Source organism: Dendrobates tinctorius, unplaced genomic scaffold (assembly GCF_039654945.1).
Source record: "Dendrobates tinctorius isolate UK_male_01 unplaced genomic scaffold, ASM3965494v1 ptg000089l, whole genome shotgun sequence".
NCBI lineage: Eukaryota > Metazoa > Chordata > Amphibia > Anura > Dendrobatidae > Dendrobates > Dendrobates tinctorius.
The window spans coordinates 16,827,713-16,850,491 of NW_027361757.1; the positions used below are offsets into that span (position 1 = coordinate 16,827,713).

Genomic DNA, 22,779 nt, shown 5'->3' on the forward strand with positions numbered 1-22,779 from the left:
CGCTGCGTGTGACAGGCGGGAGACCAGCGATCTGCTGGTAACTAATGTACACATCGGGTATCCAAGGGACGTGCGTCCTTTAGATACCCAATGTGTACATTAGCTACCAGCTTCCTGCATCAGCGCGCTGGTTACTAACGTGCACAGCGACGCCGGGTGCTGGGCGTTGCTGTGCTGATCGCTGGTGAAGCTGTCTGTTTGACAGCTCACCAGCGATCACATAGCGACTCACCAGCGATCCTGACACATTGATATCGTTGTCAGGATGGTGAGTCGCTATGTGTGACTCCAGCCTTAGTCGTCAGGAATTTGACTATCCTTATGTAAATAAATTAAAGCTAATCTGTAATCAAGTCTTTACATATGTTGCTTGATGTACTGCTCTATAGGTGCATGTCCCACAATAAATTGTAGAACTTGTGTGGAATCTGATGTGCCAGTTATTATAAAACGAGCATAGAAACTAAAGATAATTGGATCTTTTGACATATAAACTTGCGATTTTCTTCCAAAAATTACAGTGAAGAGAATTGTAGAACACTCTGAGGTCTCCATTCAAACTCTTTCAATATCTTTCAAAATTTTTCACGTAAACACAGCCTTAGTAATGTCAAAGTGACCTCCAGATGTATGGCTATGGGTAAGCATTCTTATTTATTATGCTTTGCTTATATAGCGCTATTGTCATGATCCAGGACGGGATTTCGCTTTGACCCGTCCTGGTTAGACTATGGGTTAATTGTGCTGCCTCTCTCTGGCAGAAGGAGGCTATTTAGTGCTCACTGGACCTGGGTCCGGTGTCAGTTATACTCCTGCCCTTGGCTGAGTTAAGTGACCTCTTGTATACGTGTGCCTTGTGCCTGATATCTTGCTTGCTTGTTCGGTTGTGATCTGGTTCTGTCCCTGTTACGAGTTCTGCCTGACCCTCTTGTACTGCGCTACCTCTCGTGTATGACTCTCTGCTTGTGACCCGACTTCTCTCTGCTTGTCCCCTTGGTACTACGTCGCCTTCTTGTGTATGACCTTTGGCTTTGTCTGACTACCCGTCTGTTTGTCCCTCCTGTACCTCGTTTGCCCGTACTGCTGTGACCTCTGTTTTGCCTGACTCTTGAGTTGTTGTGTGGTGTCCTGTCCTATCTGAAAACAGGACGCTAAGCCCCGCCCCCTTGCAGCCACATGACCATAGGTCCCGTGCCAGATTATTCAGTTTCAGTGTCCGCAGGTCCCGTGCCTCTTTACCTTCCAGCGCTGACTGGACCCTAACACTATTAGACTGAAGCACACATGGTCACCTCTGCTGTCCTGCTCCACAGGTATCTTTTAGCACTGCTTCTGTTCTCAGGACACACGCACTGGCTCTATGAGAAAGTGCAGTGCGGTGTCTCTGACAGCTATCATATTCCACAGCGCTTTACATAGCTGTAAATATTAAAGTAGTGTGAGGCAGTCATCAGTGTCACAGGTAGGGGTCGCCGTTTGTGCTCGCCAGGATGCACACTGATACGCCTCAGGTCTTGAGGGGGCATTGCAGTTGCAGGTGTAGCTGCGATTACAATGGTGAAGCAGTGACCGATGTCACAGGTAGGGATCACTGTGTTCTCCCCAGGATGTGCGTGGAGGCGTATTAAGGCCATAGGAGTGCATGGCAGTAACGGGCGTAGCGGTGACTGCAATGCAGACTAGAAGCAATAAAAACATGAGCTAGTCTTGGACATGCTAGTGTCCAAGGCAGATGTAGGGAAAACCTGCTCTGGGATGTTGTGTTGTGAAACAGACTGCAGGATGGTAGTTGTGCAGTCTGTTTCATTCCAGGCTGGGTTTTCCATGTGGCTGAATGCCACAGTTCTCAGTTAAAATCCCTGCAGTAAAGGTTATTGGTGTGTCAGTGTCAGTCTGGTGTTTGGAGGAGGACAGAGCAGTCAGCTCTGCAGAGCTCCACCTGTGGGAGGCAACACAGGCCAGCTGAGCCAAACACCCAGGGCAGCCGAGATGCCTGGCACCCACAGCTTGCACAGCAACTGGTCAGAGGAGGACTAGCGTGTTTAGTGACTGTAAACTGGTGGATATCGTGTAATGCTGTGAGTAGGACATTGACACGGCAGTGCAATCACCCACTGTAACTGGTCAAAGGAGGACTAGCGTGTTTAATGACTAAACTGAAGGATATCGTGTTGTTATGATTGAGTCACCGTAGGAGGCAAAAACAGAAATGCTAGCTAAGTCCTGAAAACCAGAGAAGTTGGCAACTATCAGATTGCAGACCCCTGAACCTATCAACACAACTAGCAGTAGCCGTGGGGGGTTCCTACGATGACCTAGACCCCTCGATCACAGCCGGAGAGATACATAGGCCTAAAGAAGGAAAGGGGAAATCTAACTGCCCCAGAGCAGACCCCAAAGCAATAGGCAGCCCCCCACATATAATGACGGTGAAGCAAGATGAAAACACTTACACAGACAGAAAGACAGGCTGAGCAAAGACGGGGTCCAAAAACTACCTAGATAGGAACGGATAGGAAGGCTGCTGTCTGCAATCTGCCAAAACCCTATCAGAGACAAAAGCCAACAAGCTGATATAAAAATGGCCCTGAAGCAACTAAGCTTCAAAAACTAAATCAGCACTCAGGTACTTTCAGAAGACAGAGCTCACGGAACACTGCACACTCCAGCAGGGAGTGGCAGAATCCAAAAAGCAAGAAAAACAAAAACAAATCTTAGATGCAAAAAGGCAAAACAGAAAACTTAGCTTTAGGAGAGCAGGAATCAGACTGGTGTCCAAGAGTCCACAGAGAAATCACCCGCAGGGCAGAAAGGGCGTAGGCTGCCTTAAATCCAGTCAGTGACTCAACTCAGCTAATCGTCTTCATTAGTCCCAGGTGCCTGATAATCAGGCTCACTACCTTCCTTCACTAGAATAGGGAGTTCACCAGGCCTCAGTGACGGAGGGGAAAATGAACTCACAACATCGTGTACTGTGAAATGCTGTGAGTAAAGAGACATTAACACAGTGGTGCAGTCGCCCACGGCAACGGGTCAGAGGAGGACTAGTGTGTTTAATGACTGTAATAAAGAGGATATGTGCCTGGCTGCAATCCGGAGGATATCATGTGCTGTATTTATGTGAACTGGACATTAATGCTATGCATTTATATGAGTTGGACATTAACAATGTGTGAAGTAAACACATTAAAAAGACTTTTGCTTTGAACTTTGCTGGGTCACTGCCTCGTCACTGCATAAGTGTGCTGCCGCTGCATCACAATAGCCAAATACAAAGAAAATGAAAGCATTTATGTAGGAATACACATTAATGTAGATTTCCAAGTTACATATGTATGATGACCAAATGCAGCAGCCAAATGGCTAAATAAGAAATTATGAGACATACATGTTACAGTCACATGTATGTGTTAATCATATAAGGCCCTTGTGAAGACACAGGGGATCAGCGGGTCCTCTAAAACCACATTGTCCAGGGTACATCCCACCAAATGCTCTCCTTTTAACGTGGACATAACACTACTTAGACTACACAGAGTGAGGGTAAAACTGTGTGTCAATACTTTATTGAACCACAAAACAGGCAGATAACACACAGAACAGTCCCAGCAAAATACCCACAATGGTGCAAAATTACAGAGTTTCACCCTTCCGCTGACTCGCTGGGATAAGACTGTGACTTCAGAAGCTGTGACATTAGAGTTTCCATGGCTGACTACCCCTACCTGTGGCATGCAAAGAGAGGAGGTAATGACAAGCTTAGGAAGTTGACAGTACATTGAGGTACAAGACCAGGTGACCAGAGGGTCATAACCTGGATTCTCCAAACATCTCCATGGAGCCAGGCGACTATGTGGGACCCAATTCTGGCTTTTCCAAATGTATCCTTGAGGCTCAGGCGAACGGTGGGTTCTAATCCTGACTATCACAAACATATACATGGGTTCTGTGAAGGTCAATGGAACAGATCTGTATTATTTCAGCTAAGGCCGGGGTCCCCTAAGCTGGCATCCTCTAGAATGTCAAATCTGTGTCCATCGTGATGGAGCCATGATCTGGCAGCTATATTGTAGAGTGTTCCTGACTGTGGTTTTGTAAAGAGTTTCTGGTTCTTTGGAGCTCTCTGCTGTCTGGATGAATGGATGTCTTGGTATTTTTTTTTAGAGGCATACCCGCCCTTATATAGCTCACAACTGTTTTCCTTCAAGCCAGCATCCAGAGGTCAAGAAGAAGATGTGATGAGGTTATCTCGCATTGTTTGACTACTTAATCAATTTGCATAGTTTTTATTCCTCTGTTTTGCAAGTCAACAAGCTACTTGGCATGGACAATGTGTAATCAACATATCAGCAAACACCATTGTTCAATGACCCTGCATCACTGTCTTGCAAAGATAGCAGACAAAAAGTTGTAGAAGATGATATGAGGCAAACATTAGCAAATCAAAAATATAAAAAATCAATGTTTAAGACTCATGACAACTTGTCCAACTGAAGAAAGTAAATAATGTCAAAATTATAAACAATTACATGGTGGATTGAGGCAGGAAAACAAGCTGGACAACAGCATGGATCTTTCCATAGAACCTTCCCAAAAATCCACCTGAGATACATACAACTTTTTTAATCACCATCTTTTAAATTCTGTGGTGACACGAGATGACTTTTCTATTTTTGAAATGGGAAAAGAAGGGCGATTTCATTTTTAAACTTTTTGCACAGTCTTTTAAGTCACTTTTGGGTACTTAAGCCTGGAATCATTTTAAGTCGGCATCTGGATGGTGTAAGATAGTACTTACTGTTAGTGTTGGGGGACACTCACTTGGCTGTGAGATTTAAGGCACACAGGAACACTTTCCGCTTAAAGTCTATGTGGTTTATTTACACGTAATAAAGGAAGCATGAACAAAAGGCAACAGTCTTACATCAGACAGATGATTCCTCAATGTTCATAGTAGAGCTCCACTCTCTCAGACCTGTTGTCACACAGGCTGTGCCACGTCCAGCATGGAGGCACTATAGCCTAAACAGTTATTTCCCCATGTCCGGGGTTACCTCTCAGGAGCTCCTGCTCCACAGACTGACCTCCTGTCAGTCCTGGTTCCTGGGGAAGCTGCAGAACTGGGATCATCATCCTTGTGTCCAGTGCACTACCAACAGTCCAGATCTTCAGACGGAGGGTAGCTCCCCCCAACGCAATGCCTTCAGACTCCGCAAACACACGTGGCCTGTCCGAGTGCTATTCAGGACACATTCGTCCAACACCCAGGCCACCAGGTTCAGGGCCTCACCGGTTGCCATCCAGGGATCCCGTCCTACTCCCAGGATCTCCTAACACATCGGCCTCCAGGTCCAAAGTATCACCACATGCTCCAGGGATCCGATCCTACTCTCAGGATCTTCCAACACAGACCTTACAGAACCTTGCACCCTGAACCATTCAGGTACACACACTCTCCCCTTGTGACCCTCCCTGGTCACATTATATGGTCCGTAATTACACCCACAGGTGAGGTATGTATCACATGGTTATGACCTCACTGCAGGTCCTATTACACATAGCAACACATATATACCGGGTCACTGCATTACAATGGGTATGGCAATTGGCTATTGAAAGTGGAATTAAAGTGGTTAAACAGCATCAGTTGGAGCAAGCATTGTTACAGGTAGGTGTCATCTGTACGTGGAGGGTTTGGCGCCTGAGTCGGTGTATGCACGCAATATCTGCCGTGTATGAATGATGCATGTTGGGAAGGTGTTAGAAAAATATGCTCCAAACTAAAAATAAAATAAAGTTTGCTTACTTTACCACTCCTCTTTCAATATTGCTCAGATCCTCTGCCAGACTCTGTACTTCCTGATCTGAAGAGACGGAAAGTGAACGCTGCAGCCAATCATTGGTTGTGGAGGTGACAGAAGTATGATGACTGGCTGGAGAACTGTGCAACATTGGATAAGAAGCAGAAGGGATCGTAAACTGATGGTTTGGAACAAAAGGCTGGTCAGTAGAATCTGTTAACAAATACCCTTAAAATACTGCATTTTACCGGTACTTAAACTTTCATTGAGAAAAGAAAGGTATCAGTCTGGCTAGCATTCGCATTGTACGCCTGTCACTATGTGTGGAATTTTTACAATTTTTTTTTTACTGTAATGAATACATTTCAGACATATCTTCATAGTTCCTCTTTCACACAGATGAGTCTCTCTGTTCATGGGTGCCCTCACTGGTTTATCCAGACCTGTATTTCATGCTTGACACTTTTAAAAAGACAATTTTTGGTCATAGACCAACAGAATACAATAGGGTCTATTTTCATAAAAGATCTAAAAATGATGTTAATTAGGCACAACACTGTGGCAGTGACATGTATGAAGGGACTCACTGACTGGCTTATTTTGATAGCTAAGCAAGTCTCCCATTTAAGTATCTGTCTCAGACTTATTGGAGAAGGGGCTGAGCCTGCCCTCTTATAAACATCATTTACATGGACATAACTTTTAATGTCACCCACCAACAACCTTAAAGTTTAACAGGGATTTACAGTTCGATGGTTGTATAGAACAAACATCTAATACTAATCTTTCCAAAAACCTTAAAGGGAAGGAGCCATTTTGTTGGTGACTGCAAAGTTATACTGACAAGTAGACGGTCACCGAGCATGGCAGGCAGCAAGGTTTCTGTTAGCTGGTGCGGCTCATAAACTGGGGAATACACATACACGCTCACACACAGGAAAATACACACGCTCACACACAAAAATACACACTCACGCTCACCTGCTCTTATGCTCACACTCACCTCACGCTGACACTCACACTCACCTCATGCTGACACTCACGCTCAAACTCACCTCATGCTCACACTCACCTCACACTCACATTCACCTCACGTGCTCATGCTCGCACTCACCTCATGCTCACACATTCACGCTCACATTCACAGTCACACGCTCACGCCCACATGCTCACACTCAGCCCGACACCCTCATTACTAAGCAGATAAGTAAACACAAACACACACAAACCTACTCACACATTGTCACCAGCCTATGCAGGAGCATTAACAGAATGAACGTACATAGGCTGTAACCTGACAGCAACTGTTAATTTTAAAGAAAAAAAATGAAAAAAAAAAATGGTGTGGGCTCCTGCATATTTTTAAAAACTAGTAGAGGGAAAGCCGACAGCTGGATGCCTATGTTTATAGCCTGGGAAGGGGTTAATACCCATGGAGCTTCCCAGGCTATTAATATCAGCTCACAACTGTATATTTAACCTTTACTGGCTATTTAAAAGGGGGACCCCTCAAAAAAATTAGTACCCCTATAATTAATAACCAGCAAAGACTATGCAGAAAGCTGCAGGCTGATATTATTAGCCTAGGAAGGGGCCATGGATATTGCCCTCCCCCAGCTAAAAGCATCAGCTCTCAGCCGCCCCAGAAAAGGCGCATCTATAAGATGCACCAAATCTAGAACTTATCCTTGCTCTTCCCACTTGCCCTGTAGCAATGGCAAGAGGGGTTCATATTTGTGGGGTTGATGTCACCTTTGTATTGTCGGGTGACATCAAGCCCACAGGTTAGTAATGGAGAGGCATCTATAAGACACCTATCTGTTAATAACCCATAGTGATATTGTATAAAAACACAGACACCCAGAATAAAGTCCTGGCGATACACTGACAGGAGGTAATCACTCACACAGTGTATCACTGAGCTGCAGTGAGAATTCACCTGAGTTCATCAGCTCCAGTGATCTCCCTTACGGCACCACTGCTGCGTGGGAAAGTTCTCATGCAGTGGTGCTGTAAGTGAGAGCACCGGAGCTGGTGATCTCCGGTGAACTCTCATGGCAGCGCAGTGATACACAGCTGGAGGGATTACCTCCTGTCAGTGTATCGCCAGCTGTCTTTGACAGCAGTTAAATCACTGATGTGACTGCTCTCAAAGTGATCAGAATCATCATGGGACATTATGGATTATCTTCTCTGCCGACAGGTGAGGAATATTGTGGCTTATTTTATTTTTGTTGCAGGAGACATTGGCGTCAATGGATTATTCGTTCGGTGAGTATGGTTTAATTAAGATTATTAAAGGAGTCTGTCATTATTTCCCGATGTGACTGTTCTACATATGAGATCGCCGTGGGACACTCGGATTACCTGGACTACAGCGGACAGGTGAGTGTATGTTGGTTTATTATTTTACATTGTTTCTAGGAGACAAGGGCGTCAGGAATTAGGTGTTAGGTGAGTATAATGTTTTTTTATTTTTATTTGACTATGTATGTAATTTTACTTTTAATTTCTTTTTTTAACTGTGAGCACAGGCGCCGGCAGATGATACTACTCTCCCATCAGCAGCACCTGTTGTCACTGTTATCAGTGACAGCAGACGTAGCCCGATGGGAGCAGTAGTCTCATCGGCCCACGTCTGCTTTTTTACCGCAGATCACCGCTGTGGGTCACAGTCAGCTGTGGGATCACGCTGACATCTGCCAGCATGATCCCGCAGCACTGTGACCGACAGTACCGGCGGTAGCGTTACCACGGGTGACAGTCACAGCTGCGGGGTCACGCTGACTGTGAACAGTAGACAACCTGCCGCTGTATGTGGATTTTCTCATGTAATCTCTATGCAGAGTTAGTTGACAACTTGTATTTTTGAGGATTCATTATATTGTTGAACAACACCGAAAAAAATATTACTGACAAATATAGCCGCCTTTCTTTTTAAAACATGGATTTTTGTGAGTACTCACCGTAAAATCCTTTTCTCCGAGACGCTCATTGGGGGACACAGAGACTGTGGGTGTGTGCTTCTGCCGTCTGGAGGCCGACACTAAGTGTACAAAAAAAGAGTTAGCTCCTCCTCCGCCGCATACACCCTCGCCCCTAGGCCGGGCGTAACTCAGTTTAGTGCATAAGCAGTAGGAGAACGCGCCTTAAACTCAGGCAAGAAACTATATGTCTGAAAAAGGGGGCCACCCTAAACTTTGTACAAGGATTTGTATAACTCAAAATAAGTAAATGCCAACTGGCTGATAGGGTGGGTGCTGTGTCCCCCAATGAGCGTCTCGGAGAAAAGGATTTTACGGTGAGTACTCACAAAAATCCATGTTTCTCCTTCGTCTCATTGGGGGACACAGAGACTGTGGGACGTTCTAAAGCAGTCCTCTGGGCGGGATCTTAGCTCACCCAATCCATGCTAATTTGCGCCCCTGATTAGAGGTGCGCAACTGCTGCCTGGAGAATCTTTCTTCCCAGGCTTGCATCCGAGGATGCCTGGGTATGTACGTTATAATGTTTGACAAACGTATGCAAACTGGACCAGGTAGCTGCTTTGCATACCTGCTCCGCTGAAGCCTGGTGTCGCAGTGCCCATGAGGCACCCACTGCCCGTGCCAAGTGAGCCTTGATCCCTGCCGGAACCGGCGTGCCACTGATTTGATAAGCTTCTTGGACCGTCAGGCGAACCCATCTGGCCAAAGTCGCTCTGGACGCAGCGAGCCCCTTCCGCCGCCCCTCTGGAACCACGAATAGAGAGTCTGTCTGGCGGAATGGCGCTGTCCTTGTCACATACCTTCTAAGAGCTCTTACCAGATCCAGGGTGTGCAAAGCCTTCTCTACCCTGTGCACCGGTGCCGGGCAAAACGAGGGTAAGACAATGTCTTCGTTGATATGAAATGCAGACACAACCTTCGGCAAGAAGGGAGGAGCTGGCCTTAAAACTACCTTATCTTTATAAAAGGTCAGGAACGGCGGTTTACAAGATAAGGCCGCCAATTCCGAAACCCGCCTAATAGACGTTATAGCTACTAGAAAAACGACCTTTCTGGACAGGTAAGGTAAGGAGACCTCTTGCAATGGTTCGAAAGGAGCCTCCTGAAGGGCCCTGAGCACCAAGTTCAGGTCCCATGATTCCGTCGGCGCCTTATAGGGGGGTACTAAATGTGCGACCCCCTGCATAAACGTCCTAACCTGCCAGACGGAAGCGACTTTTCGTTGGAAAAGCACCGACAGGGCCGAGATTTGCGTTCTGAGCGAACTCGGAGCCAACCCTGCGTCCAGCCCTGCCTGTAGAAAAGCCAGTACGTTGGGGATCGAAAAAACCAGAGGAGCCACTTCACGATCCCTACACCAACGGAAAAAAACTTCCCAAGTTCGATGATATACTCTCGCCGAGGAAGGCTTTCGGGCACTCACCATCGTGGCCGCCACATCGCGCCTGAATCCTGCCTGTGTTAACAGCCAAGATTCAATGGCCACGCCGTCAAACACAGGGCCCCTAAGTTCGGATGGCAGATCGGCCCTTGGGACAGTAAGTCCGGCCGATCTGGAAGACGCCAGGGTACGTCCACCACTAGTTGGACCAGATCTGCATACCAGGCCCGCCGGGGCCAGTCTGGGGCCAGCAGAATTGCTGGAACCTTCTCTCTCCTTATTTTCCTGATAACTCTTGGAAGCAGCGGCAGCGGGGGGAACAAGTACGGGAGACGAAACTGGCTCCACGGGAGCACCAGAGCGTCTGCTGCGATTGCCTGCGGATCGAGGGATCGAGCGACAAACCTTTGTACTTTGGCATTCTCTCTGGATGCCATAAGGTCCACGTCTGGTGTCCCCCACCGTTGGCAGATCTGCTGAAAGATCTCGGGGTGCAGGGACCATTCCCCTGCCGCGACCCCCTGTCGGCTGAGAAAATCTGCCGCCCAGTTTTCGACTCCTGGAATGTGCACCGCTGAAATTACCACGCGGTTCTTCTCTGCCCAACGCAGTACCAGTCCGACCTCGCGCATGGCTGCCTGGCTGCGCGTGCCCCCTTGATGGTTGACATATGCTACTGCTGTAGCATTGTCCGACTGGATGCGCACCGGCCGGTGTCTCAGGAAACACTGGAAATGTTGCAGGGCCAATCGTATTGCCCGTATCTCCAGAATGTTGATCGGGAGAACTATCTCCTGAACGGACCACCGCCCCTGGGCTATGTGACTCTGGAAAACTGCTCCCCAACCTTGCAGGCTTGCATCGGTCGTCACAACCAACCATTGTTCCGGGGGAAAGGGTTTCCCCTGGACCAGAGACGAGTCGCGAGTCCACCACCGGAGTGAACCTCGTACCAGCGGAGACAACTTGCACCGATGACTGAGAGACAGCAGCCTCCGGTCCCATGCTGTCAAGAGCGCATGCTGAAGCGGACGGAGATGGAACTGGGCAAACGGGATTGCTTCCATCGCCGCCACCATTCTGCCCAACACACTCATGCCGTACCGGATGGATCTGGTGCCCGGCTGTAGAAGGTTCCGTACCCCTTGCTTGATTTTTTGCGCCTTGTCCTGAGGGAGGATCACCAGCCCCCGGGAGGTGTCGAAAATCATGCCTAGGAACACGATTCTTTGGGCTGGAACCAAGGACGACTTGCTCCGATTGATCAACCAGCCCAGACGGGCCAGGGTATCCAGAGTGATACTGACATTGTCCTGGCACTCCTGAAACGACGGCCCCTTTACCAAAAGGTCGTCCAGGTAAGGTAACACCGTTATGCCCCGTGCATGCAGGATGGCCATAACCACCGCCATTATCTTTGTAAAGACTCTGGGGGCAGTGGCTAAGCCGAAGGGCAGAGCCACAAATTGGAAATGACGTCCTCCGATCGCAAAACGCAGGAACCTCTGGTGTGGGGGAAATATCGGAATATGCAGATATGCATCCTGCACATCGATCGAGGCCAGGAATTCCCCTGGATCCATGGCTGCAATGATCGAGCGGAGGGACTCCATCCGGAATCGCCTGACCCTGATGAATCTGTTCAGGATCTTTAGATCCAGTACTGGCCTCACAGTCCCGTCTTTTTTGGGGACCGAAAACAGATTGGAGTAAAACCCCTGCGACTCTTCGCCCTGCGGCACTGGGGCGATGACCCCTTTGCGCTGTAGCGTCATTATAGCCTGTAACAAACTCTCCGCCTGCGAATCTGTCTTGGAAAGTCGGGAACGGAAGAATCGCTGTGGTGGCCGTCCGACAAACTCTATCTTGTACCCGGACGATATTAGTTCTGCCACCCAAGTGTCGCGTGTCACTGCGACCCAAACGTGGCTGAACCCTAGTAGGCGTCCGCCCACTCTGTCGTCCGTAGGTACGGAGCGCCTCCAGTCATTTAGCTGGAGGTTTTTGGGACCTGGCCCCCCTCGCTCTGGGCAAACGGCCTCGGCCTCTACCCAGCGGATTGGCCCTGTAAGAGGCTTGCTTTTCCCTACTCTGGCCATCGTTTGCGGAGGAGTATGCCCTGGCCGAAGTCCCCCCCCAGGGGCTACGAAAGGGTCGAAAACGCCTCTGCGTTTGCCTGAATGCCGGGCAACTTCTCTGCTGCGGGAGGAAACTACTTTTCCCCCCTGTGGCTTCTGAGATAAGCTTGTCCAGCTTCTCACCGAACAGCCGATTGCCCTGAAAAGGCAATGAGGTTAAGGATTTTTTAGAGATAGAATCCGCTTTCCACAGCCTCAGCCATAATGCACGCCTAATGGCGATCGCATTCGCTGCCGCAACAGCCGAACACTCGGCCGCGTCCAGTGAAGCGCTGACAAGATAATCACTCGCTCCTGATATCTGATTTGCCACCTCCAAGACCTCCGCGGGCAGATCCCTGTCTTGGAGGGCCTTATACAGAGCGTCCCCCCACGAAACCATGGCTTTAGCCACCCAAGTTGCCGCAAAGGAGGGGGCCAGAGCCGACCCTGCTGCCTCATATACCGAGCGGGCAAGCCCGTCCATGAGGCGATCAGTTGGGTCCTTTATAGAAGAAACACTGGGTATCGACAATAGCGATCTTGATGCTAAACGTGATACTGGTGGGTCCACTACTGGCGACTCTACCCAACCCTTATGAAGCTCAGGAGGAAACGGATACTTTGCTTGCAGCGCTTTTTGCATTGCAAAACGCTTATCCGGGTGTTCTCTATGTTTCTGGACTAGCTCCTCAAACTCCGGATGCGTGGCAAACCTTCTATGTGGTCGCCTGGATTTCTTGAAAGAGACCTTGTGACCTGAGGCTGTGGGCACCTCGTCCTCGATCTCTAATGTCTGGTTGACTGCCTCAATGAGACTGTCCACCGAGTCCTGGAACCCCAGGCTTTCTAGATTCCAGGCCTCCTCCTCCTCTCCTTCATCCTGATCGCTCCCTGAGCTCAGCGACGGGGAACGGGATGCCCTAATACCCGCCGACGAAGCCCCGGAGGGCCCGGCCGACGGGGAACGAGCCCTTTTGATATGAGCTTGCCTGGTACTGGAGCGACCTCTAATGGTTGGAGGGTCCTGAGACGAGGACGAGCTCTCTTCCGCTGGCAGACCACCATCCTTGTTCCTGCCCGGGCCTTGAAGGGATTCAATTGCCCTTGTGAGGGACAGCATAGAATGCGATAAGGACACCGCCCATTCCGGGGGGTCCTGACCCCTGGGTTCAGAAACAGTGGGGGGCTCCTGGGCGCGCTCCGACTCGCAGGCTTCACAATATTTACCCGCCTGTGCCTTTGGCAGCCTGACCCCACAGGACACGCAAACCGCGTAAAGGAAAGAGTGAGCTTTCCCTTTGGCAGACATACTTGCACAGGCTGAAGGCAGGGTAGAAGGAGGAGGAGGGTAACCCCTTCCCTGACAACCAGTGCGGTTCTCCAAACGGAGTTACACTCACCCACCGGCAGGGTCCCACTCCTGTTTGAAGTACCCCGGGAAGCTCCGGATGCGTGGACGCGAGGTGGTAGGGCGGAAGTCTCCTCTCCGGGACCTATGCGCCCGCCGTTTTCCACCCCTTGACCCCCAGGCCTCCTGCTCCTATACAGCGCGTCTCCCCGACGTCAGTGGGCGGGACTTCCGGCTACCACCGGAAGTCGGCGCGCGGCCTCGCGCGATAGTCACGGACCTCCTCCTGCAGCGGGGCTGCGGCCGCCGGCGGGCTTCCGGCCGCACTCCGGTACACGCGGTGTGCGGCGTCCGGTTGCAACGCCACTCTGGCTACCGTTACACACCGGGGCAAACTTGCGGTGCGCTCCAGGAGCGGATCCCCCAAATATTAAAGGTGAGCAGGGCCATCCGCCGTGGGCTCCATCCCCGGCGGGGGGGGGGGGGGGGGGGGACTTCTGGTACCGGCTTCTTCCCACCTGCGCCTCCAATTCAGCCCCTGGACTCACTACCAAGGGGTGGAAGGGGCCTCCATACATTGTTGTTGTAGGAGAGGAACAACGTGGAGGCTGACCCCTGGTTCTGCTCACACGTGCTCGCCTGATGAAGTTTATGGGGAAACCGAATCCTCTTATCAGGACGCGTTGCCCCTCTTTTAAAAAAAAAAAATAGTTGTCTGGAAAAAAGTCCCAGATGTGTCCCTCGGTGCGGGAGAGGACACGTGGAGGGTTACTCACACGTGGTCGCCCGTTGATGATTTGGGGAGATCGGATCCTCTCTATAGGATCCGTCGCCCCTGTCTTATCTTCATAGAAAAAAAGGGAAAAGAAAAAAAAAAAAAGAAAAAAATCTAGTCTGGAGCTCCAGACTGCGTGTGCCTCCATCAGACACTAAGCAAAAACTGAGTTACGCCCGGCCTAGGGGCGAGGGTGTATGCGGCGGAGGAGGAGCTAACTCTTTTTTTGTACACTTAGTGTCGGCCTCCAGACGGCAGAAGCACACACCCACAGTCTCTGTGTCCCCCAATGAGACGAAGGAGAAATCAGTCATAATCCTTCCATCTGTGAGGGTGTCAGTTTCTTAACCTGTTAACGATCAACTTGTTTGACAGCACCAACCACAACCTCCCAGACACTGTTCAGAGGGGTGTACTGTTTTGCTTCACCGTAAATCTCCTGTTTAAGAAGGACCAACAAGTTCTCATTAGGGTTTAGGTCAGGTGAGGAAGGGACCAAAGCATTATTGTTTCATCTTTAAGGCTTCTACTTAAAGCAGCCAAGCAGTGGAGACTTCAATGGATGCGATGGAGCATTGTCCTACATAATAAAATAAAATCATGGATTTCTTGAAAGATGCAGACTTTTTCCTGTACCGCTGCTTCGAAAAACTGGCAGTAAATTTGAGAATTGATTTTCAGTCCCTCTTGAACCCAAAAAGGTCCAGTAGCTCATCTTTAGTAATACCAGCCCTTTCCATTACCTCACTACCTTGCTGGCATCTGAGTCAAAATGATAGTTTGTGCCTTTTCCTGACCCAGCCATGTTCCCATCCATCTGGACTATCAAGAGTTACTTTCATGTCATCAGTCCATAAGACCTTTGAAAAATCTGTCTTCAGATACTTCTCGACCCAGTCTTGACATTTCCATCTTTGTCTTTTCTTCAGTCGTGGTCGGGTTTCTGCCTCCCTTACCTCGGCCATGTCTCTGATCACTGAACACGTTGTACTTCTGGACACTCCAGGGAAATGTAGTTCTGGAATATGACAGCACTGGAGGATAATGGGGCCCTGGTCGCTTCACATTTGCATCTTCTCAAATCTTTAGCAGTTATTGAGCATCTTTTTTTCTCATCATGTTTTTTTTACCCTGTTGACTATTTACGACAAAACTTTTGATGTTTCTGTGATCACGCCCCAATATCTTAGCAATTGCAAGAGTGTTGCATCACTCTGTAACAATTGCTGATGCTTCAGAATCAGTGAAAAAATTTTTGTGGCCCATTTTGCCTCAGAAAAACAAGCTGCCGAATAATTCCGCACACCTTTATAAAGGGTCCTGATATCCTTAGGCCGCACCCTCCCTCATTACACAAATACACATCACCTGATCTGCTTCATCCAATAAGCATTCAAGGTTGTACAGCTTGAATTTGTCAAAAATGTATAAAAATGAAGGTCAAACTACTAATAATTCTGCACAGTGATGTACTCCTTTTGCAGCTAAGGGTAACTGTCTCCACCCTGAGCTGCAACAAATTGTGAGACTCATTGTATCCCGATAGATCACAATGTACCAAGGCGGCCCTTACCCGTCCTATAACACATGGCTATGTTGTTTGCAAGCCTTCTTCTGTACACTCTCATTACAGGGCTCATTGTATTCTTCATATTTAATTTGGCAGACCGAAAAGGTATTGCGCCAACTCATAAAATTCAGTAGGTGAAGAGGGCAGCTATGAGTGAATCAGATATGTATGACTGCCCTCTTCAGAGCAATCAGGGATACCGGCTTTATGTAAATAAGGATTTTTCGTTATGTAATGAAAAGTGATATACCTCAATATTCTCTGCTGTTTTCACTAATAGTGAGAGGTGACACAACTCACACGAGTGTCAGTAATCCTGTCTGACGTGTAACTTGCACATTCCGGCTGCTGCCTGCCAATCAGCATGGTAAAGAGGATTTATTAGGACATTTTAATTGCTTTTTTAACCTCTAAACGATCAACAGACTTTAGAAATATGAGAAAAGGGCTCCCTGATGGGCCAAAAATGCAGCAGGTGTCAGCTGCATACTATAGCTGGCACTTTCAGCCACGATTGGTGTTACGACTATTAACCTCTTGTATGCTGTTATCAATGGCGACATCTGAATGATTATCTGAAGAAGGGGGTGGCTTTTTCTTTAATCCTATTGGCAGCCAGCGATCACGATAGTGTGGTTCCTATGATTGCCATGGCAACCTGAGGCTTTGGGTTTGCCAGCTATGGTAGCCTGTTAGGATCTTAGCAACATTGTGGTGGAATTTTTTTTTTTTTAATTTTTCATTCCAATGATTCTACTTAGATAACCCTTCAGGCACGTCACAAGAATTAACACAAACTTCCTGACAGCAGTTTTGAATACTTTGAAGGTCGCTGTTTTTAGAGTGGTCTCACTCCACCACCCCCCCTCCTCAATTTATAGGCTTCTCAATTTCGCTTCAAAACTATTTAGGTCCCTGAAAAAAATCAGTTTTGAGAACTTCCTTGAAAATTAAAAAAAAATAAAAATGAAAAATTGTTGCAAAACTTTTAACCCTTTTAACATCTGAGCAATGTCTCAGAATCACTAGGATGTGTGGAAGCGTTCTAGAGTTATTACCACATAAAGTGACAATCTGACCATCAGATCCAACTTGGGCATGCAGCAAGCCTTTCCTCGGACAGTCTGTGTCCGGGAAAAAAATCAGACATGTGCACGCCCCATAGACTAACAATGGTCTGAGTGCGATCCGATGTCTTATCGGATCACACTCAGACCGAAAATACGTTTGCACCTGCCCTAAGAGTGTTACACCAGTGAATACAGCAAAAATGTATTGAACAAAATAGAAACATATCTCTTCTTTTTAAACAAGATTGTACCGTATGTCGATTTGCCATAAAAAAGCAAACAAACAATTAATATAGTGTACAAGAAAACTGTGCTCCCATTTTGACTTGGTACGTTAAAATATTAGAGAATTGCAATATGATAAATTCTTGACATTTAAAGACATTTAGCATGCATATCGGGGATACGTAATAAGTGTCTGATCGCCGGGAATCCGATCGCTGGGAATCCTACCACTGGGATCCTCATTGATCCCGAGAATAAGGATCACATGTGTGGCGTTTGAATGGAGCAGTGGTCTCACACGAGCACTGCTGCTCATTTCAGTGTCTATGGGACTGGTGGCGTTAGATGAATACATCGTTTGGTTATCACCGTCAGTCCCATAGACAATAAAGGCAGCGTTAGTGCACATATGTCACCACTTCTATGCACACATAGACAGAAGAGAGCCCCTGTGTAAGGACAATATATGGGCCCTTTGCAGTTCAATAGCTCATCATTATACACACTTCCACTAGCTTTGGAGGTGGAAATGGGCTCCTTTACCTCTTGGGCCCCTGTGCGGCTGCACAGGTTGCACCAATCATAAGTCTGATCCTGTTTCTATGTTCAAATAGTGGACACAGGGCTCATGTCAAAGGATTTGTGGGGAGTACTGATGAGCGAACGAGCCTAGATAAGGTGTTATCCGATCATACTCGGGTGCTAACGCCAATTTTTCAAAGGTCTTATGGACTGCTCAAATAATATGTTCAAGTTCCCACGACTGAATATCTCGACAGCTGCAACAAATGCGGGGGTTGCCTAATGCAGGGTTCCCCAACTCCAGTCCTCAAGGCCCAACAATCATGTTTTCAGGATTTCCTTAGTATTGCTCAGGTGATAATTGCTTCACCTGTGCAATACAAAGGAAATCCTGGAAACATGATCTGTTAGTGGGCCTTGAGGACTGGACTTGGGGAACCCTGGCCTAACGGACAATCCCTGCATGTGTTGTGTCTGTCAAACAGCAGCGAGACATGCAGCCGTGGGACACGAACATAGCATTCAATCACGCCAAAGATACTCTATTAACACCGAGCCTGCTCTGATAACATCTTATCTGTGCACGTTCGCTCATCACTAGTGGGGCGCAATAACCTGTGGAAAGGTTAAAAATTATTATTAGCGGGCCCCTATAAAGTTGTTCAGTCTTTATACAGCAACTAATTGATAGGGACAGCGGTGACTGGTACCATTAACGTGAACGGGAATGGTTTATAGCTGGACCCCCATCATAGACATTAGTCACAGAGATCCCCTTTGCTATACTTTAACTCCAAATAATTCTAAAACATTTCTAAGTACAACAAAATGTGAAACTTTCTGCGTAAATAAAATAATTTTAGATTCTCAGCACCCTATTAGTAAACTCCCACTTTCAGCAACAAAATCATTTTAGTGCAACATCAGTCACTTTGAGCTGAATCCACAGAAAGAGGAACTTTGTAAGGAGGAAATATGTTTTTTTTTTTTGTTTTGTTTTTTAAGAGTCAGATATAAGGTAAATGAAAAACAGTACATACCTCTGGATGCCATTCTGGAAATTGTAACAAGATATATATAATCCTTCAGTTTCAACTGAGCGGCCTTCAAGGGGACATAATAGTTATCCTCGTCATAGCCCCATCTTTTAACACTGTCATTCTGTGTTTTCTGAACTGCCCATGAAGTGCACCTCCTTGTCTGATCCCAGCGTCAATGCGCAGAACCAAGGGCTGCACAAGAGTCAGCAGAAGTTGGGGCAGAAGTGAGCGAGCGCCGACACCTGTTCCTCCTCGGTGTGAGCAGATGCTGTAATACAGACTATACAGAATGTACTACACTTCCTGATTTCACTCCTCCAATACTTCCTGTGTTAAGTCTGACAGTAGTGACAAGCAAACTGCAAGCACAGCCCTCTCCAGAGCTGGAGCTTCAACTACTGCTGTTGGCCAAGTTTCATCGCTTTACAGGGATCATTATACCTTACAGTTTGGATAAAAAGTATTTTAAAGGTCATTTCCAGATGTAATCATTAGCTTTGCTTCTGGGAAGGATGTGGTGTCACAATGAAGCACCATATAGCAGCACATGATGTATTCCTGTGTAGGCTCTGTGCACAAAAATCCCAAAATCCCCTTCTATGATGCCCCCTTTAACCTTTTCCCTTCCTGAGCCTGCAAAAATGTCTGTTTTTCCTTTATCTCCTACTACAGTGAAAGACTGAGCAATAAAAAAAAATGCAAAGTTCCCATCGATCTTTTATAACCTCACAGCTGCCAAACCTGGTGACAGGTTCTCTTTAATAACTGTATTAACTTACACACATTCTGCAATTTCATTTTCTTACCCCTTACAACATAAGTTTTTCTGAAACTCTCCCGTTCCATAGATTATCAGCCAAACTACTTAGTTTCTGTTCCTTCTACAAAAAGTGTTGTAAAAATGAAATAATCATTAGGCTATGTTCATATTGGGTTTTAGGCTACCACCGATGGCTTGGTCAAGGGTTTACGTCTGAGACCCTGGAAAATGGGGTTTGGACGTTTACACTGCTAGGGGTCAAAGACTATAATGATACAGACAGAGACACTGTGGTTTGTCGGACATGTTTTTAGACAGTATCTGCCTATTTGAGGTGGGCACCACGATGTGGTCGACTGCGTCTTGGTGTTTGCCTCAAATAGATGGATACTACTGGAATTATGGCTGACAGAGCACATAGTGACTCTTTCTACATCATTAAAGTCAATATCCCTGTCCACACAAACGTCTGAATCCAGTTTTTCAGGGCTTCAGACACAAGCCCAATGGAGACACTGAAGAGTGGATAAAACATGATGTGAACAGTCTTGTATCCTCTTTCCAGCGCCTCTTATTGGGAGTTGCTCTATGGAACAATAAATATGTATCTGGGATCATCACATAACTGATGGGAAAGAATTGGGACAAACTTGTATATCAACCTTTGATTTGGAACAAGAATGTCATTTTCTCTAGAATTACACCAGCACAAATTACATATCATTAGTATTATCTACACGGCACATAATATGGATTAGAAAAGATAGAATGTGCAGCCAAATAAATATCTGGTTAAAACCATGGTCTCCTCCTTCAAATCCACAAAGGGTGAATAAAATACATAAAAGCACTTACCGGGACTTGTTTTGAACAAACACAACATTCTTAGTCATGGCACAAATATGTGCAAAGGAAAAGGCAGATATTTATTGCACTGCCAAATAATTGGCCAATAAATACATCACATTAGGTGTCAAATACCCTGATCTTAGAAAAAAAAAAATAGTAAGAACCTGGTATAGGCATAAGGTATAAGGAGATATAGTTGTAAATATATACTGTCTATATTTGTCATAAATTAACACCAACATTATTCAGCACTATTTATAATCACTGAATATACAACATTAAAGGTTTTTCCCACAATCGCATTATTTTTCCCAAAGCACACGTATTGTTAATACAAAGATTAAATCCAATATAACTTGTCTTTCTTGAACCTTTGTTCATTTCTATCTGCCCTTCTTTGCATCCAGCTCACAGCTGAGTGGGTGTCCTATTCGGGCACTGCTAAAACCACAATTTCTCAAGAGCTTAGGGATTCTCCTCAGTGCTGCAGACCCCTCTCTTCTGTGGGCTTCTGACAAGCCCCACTTCTGAGTTAATGACTCTGCTCTGTGTGTTGACAGCCTGCTGACTGTGATGGTGGCGGGTGGTAGCGCTACTGATTGTACTGGCACCTGTGGACTTAATAAAAATATTGGATAGGACACCATCATACTGACACCTCCCACTCCAGAAAACGAAACCTTAGTCCTTTAGCTTTATATTGCTTCTGTGCTATATGAATTTTTTCTCGTCACTAATGAACGCGTCAACTTTGCCATGCTATGTTCAACTTCATCCACCACACATATTTAGCATACTATCAATCTAATCTAAGTAAAGAATTCATTTTCTACTTTTATGAACTAAATGGCCCTGTACAAAACTCTGCCTGCCCAAATATGTCTTCTGCCATTATATTCTGTATATCTGCCTCTGTGTTTTCAAATAGTTACTGATATACCTGGTCTCAAAGAGCGGGAACTGGGCTGCACTCCACTCTGCCTGTGTAAGGGGGTGGTGTTGCTATGGACAGTAAGAGACATGCTGCCACTTTAAGAGACAGCATCCTCCTTGGCTGGTGTGATGGTATGTTCTGTCTCCCCTGCAAAAGACTGTGTGTGTTGTTCTGCAAAGACTGGAGAGGGGAGGGGCTTGGCTCCTGTGTGGATTCTGAGCTGAAGACTGTCACGCCGCGCTCACCTGGGGGCGGGACCTCGGCCCCGACGTCATCTCTTCTGGAGCCGCGGTCACTCCGGGGGTCCCGCCAGGTGCGCACGCGCACCTCTCGTACCTAGGTCCCTGTCTCCTTCATGTTATGTCAGCGCTTGCGCGCTTTTCTCAGTTCGGTCTCCAGGTCAGTCCTCTCTATGGTACTGGAGGAATTGACCCGGAAGCTCTCGTGATCATGTGCTATATCAGGCTACCTCTTCCTAGGGGAGGTGCCTGATTATTGTTGTGCTTTCTGACTTGGTCTGCCGTGTCCCTGCCTGGCTGTGCGCTGTATTCGGGTCCCCTGCCTTGCACTCTGTTGTGCCTCTTGGCACACGCTCTGAACCTGCACTCTGCCTTGTACTCGGTTGTGCCTCTTGGCACATGCTCTGACCCTGTGCTCTGTCTTGTACTTAGTTGTGCCTCCTGGCACACACTCTGATCCTTTGCTCTGTCTTATACTCAATTGTGCCTCCTGGCACACACTCGGACCCTGTGCCTTGTCTCATACTCAGTTGTGCCTCCTGGCACATGCTCTGATCCTGTACTCTGTCTCTTACTCAGTTGTGCCTCCTGGCACACGTTCCAATCCTGCACTCTGTCTTATGCTCAGTTGTACCCTCTGGCACACACCCTGCTCCTGTACTCTGTTACACCTCCTGGCACACCTGCTGCCTGACTCAGTGCTCTGACGTGCTCCTTGCACGCATCCTGCTTCACTCACACTCGGACGTACGAAGTCTCTGTATACCACGTGTTCCCGTGTCCACGCTTTACACGTTCCTGCAGACACACTCACCCACTCGTGTCTCCTGTGAGCCGGCCACCTGGTGCCAGCAGTCGTGGTACCTCACCCCTTGGGGCTTGCCCCTGACACTCCCTGTATAGTGGGTGGTCTTCACTAGGTCAGCTCGCCCTGGGAGGGTTGGTGCCACGACCCAGAGGGTCCACTCCAGGAGTCGTCACAGTATAATCAGGCCATGGACTCCTCTGGTACCACTGCCTCCGTCCAAAAGGAACTGGTGTTCCTACGGGAGAGTCAGACCAGGATCATGTCCTCTCTGAAATCCATGAAGTCCCGTTTGTCGGCCATGCAGTCCTCTGACCCTGGGAATGCTTTCCAGCTGGCCAGCCTCCAGCAAG

The 22,779-nt window shown here is 47.4% G+C and overlaps 1 protein-coding gene across 1 annotated transcript in view; it reads right to left on the reverse strand.

Moving 5' to 3' along the window:
- The window catches only part of PIK3AP1 (phosphoinositide-3-kinase adaptor protein 1), a 203,334-nt gene extending 184,195 nt beyond the window's left edge, over positions 1-19,139 (reverse strand). The window contains exon 1 of the mRNA XM_073585858.1: positions 18,840-19,139. Coding sequence (XP_073441959.1) covers positions 18,840-18,852 — 13 coding nt within the window. The 5' untranslated portion in view covers positions 18,853-19,139. The remainder of the gene's footprint in view (positions 1-18,839) is intronic.
- Between the last annotated feature and the right edge of the window lie 3,640 nt (positions 19,140-22,779).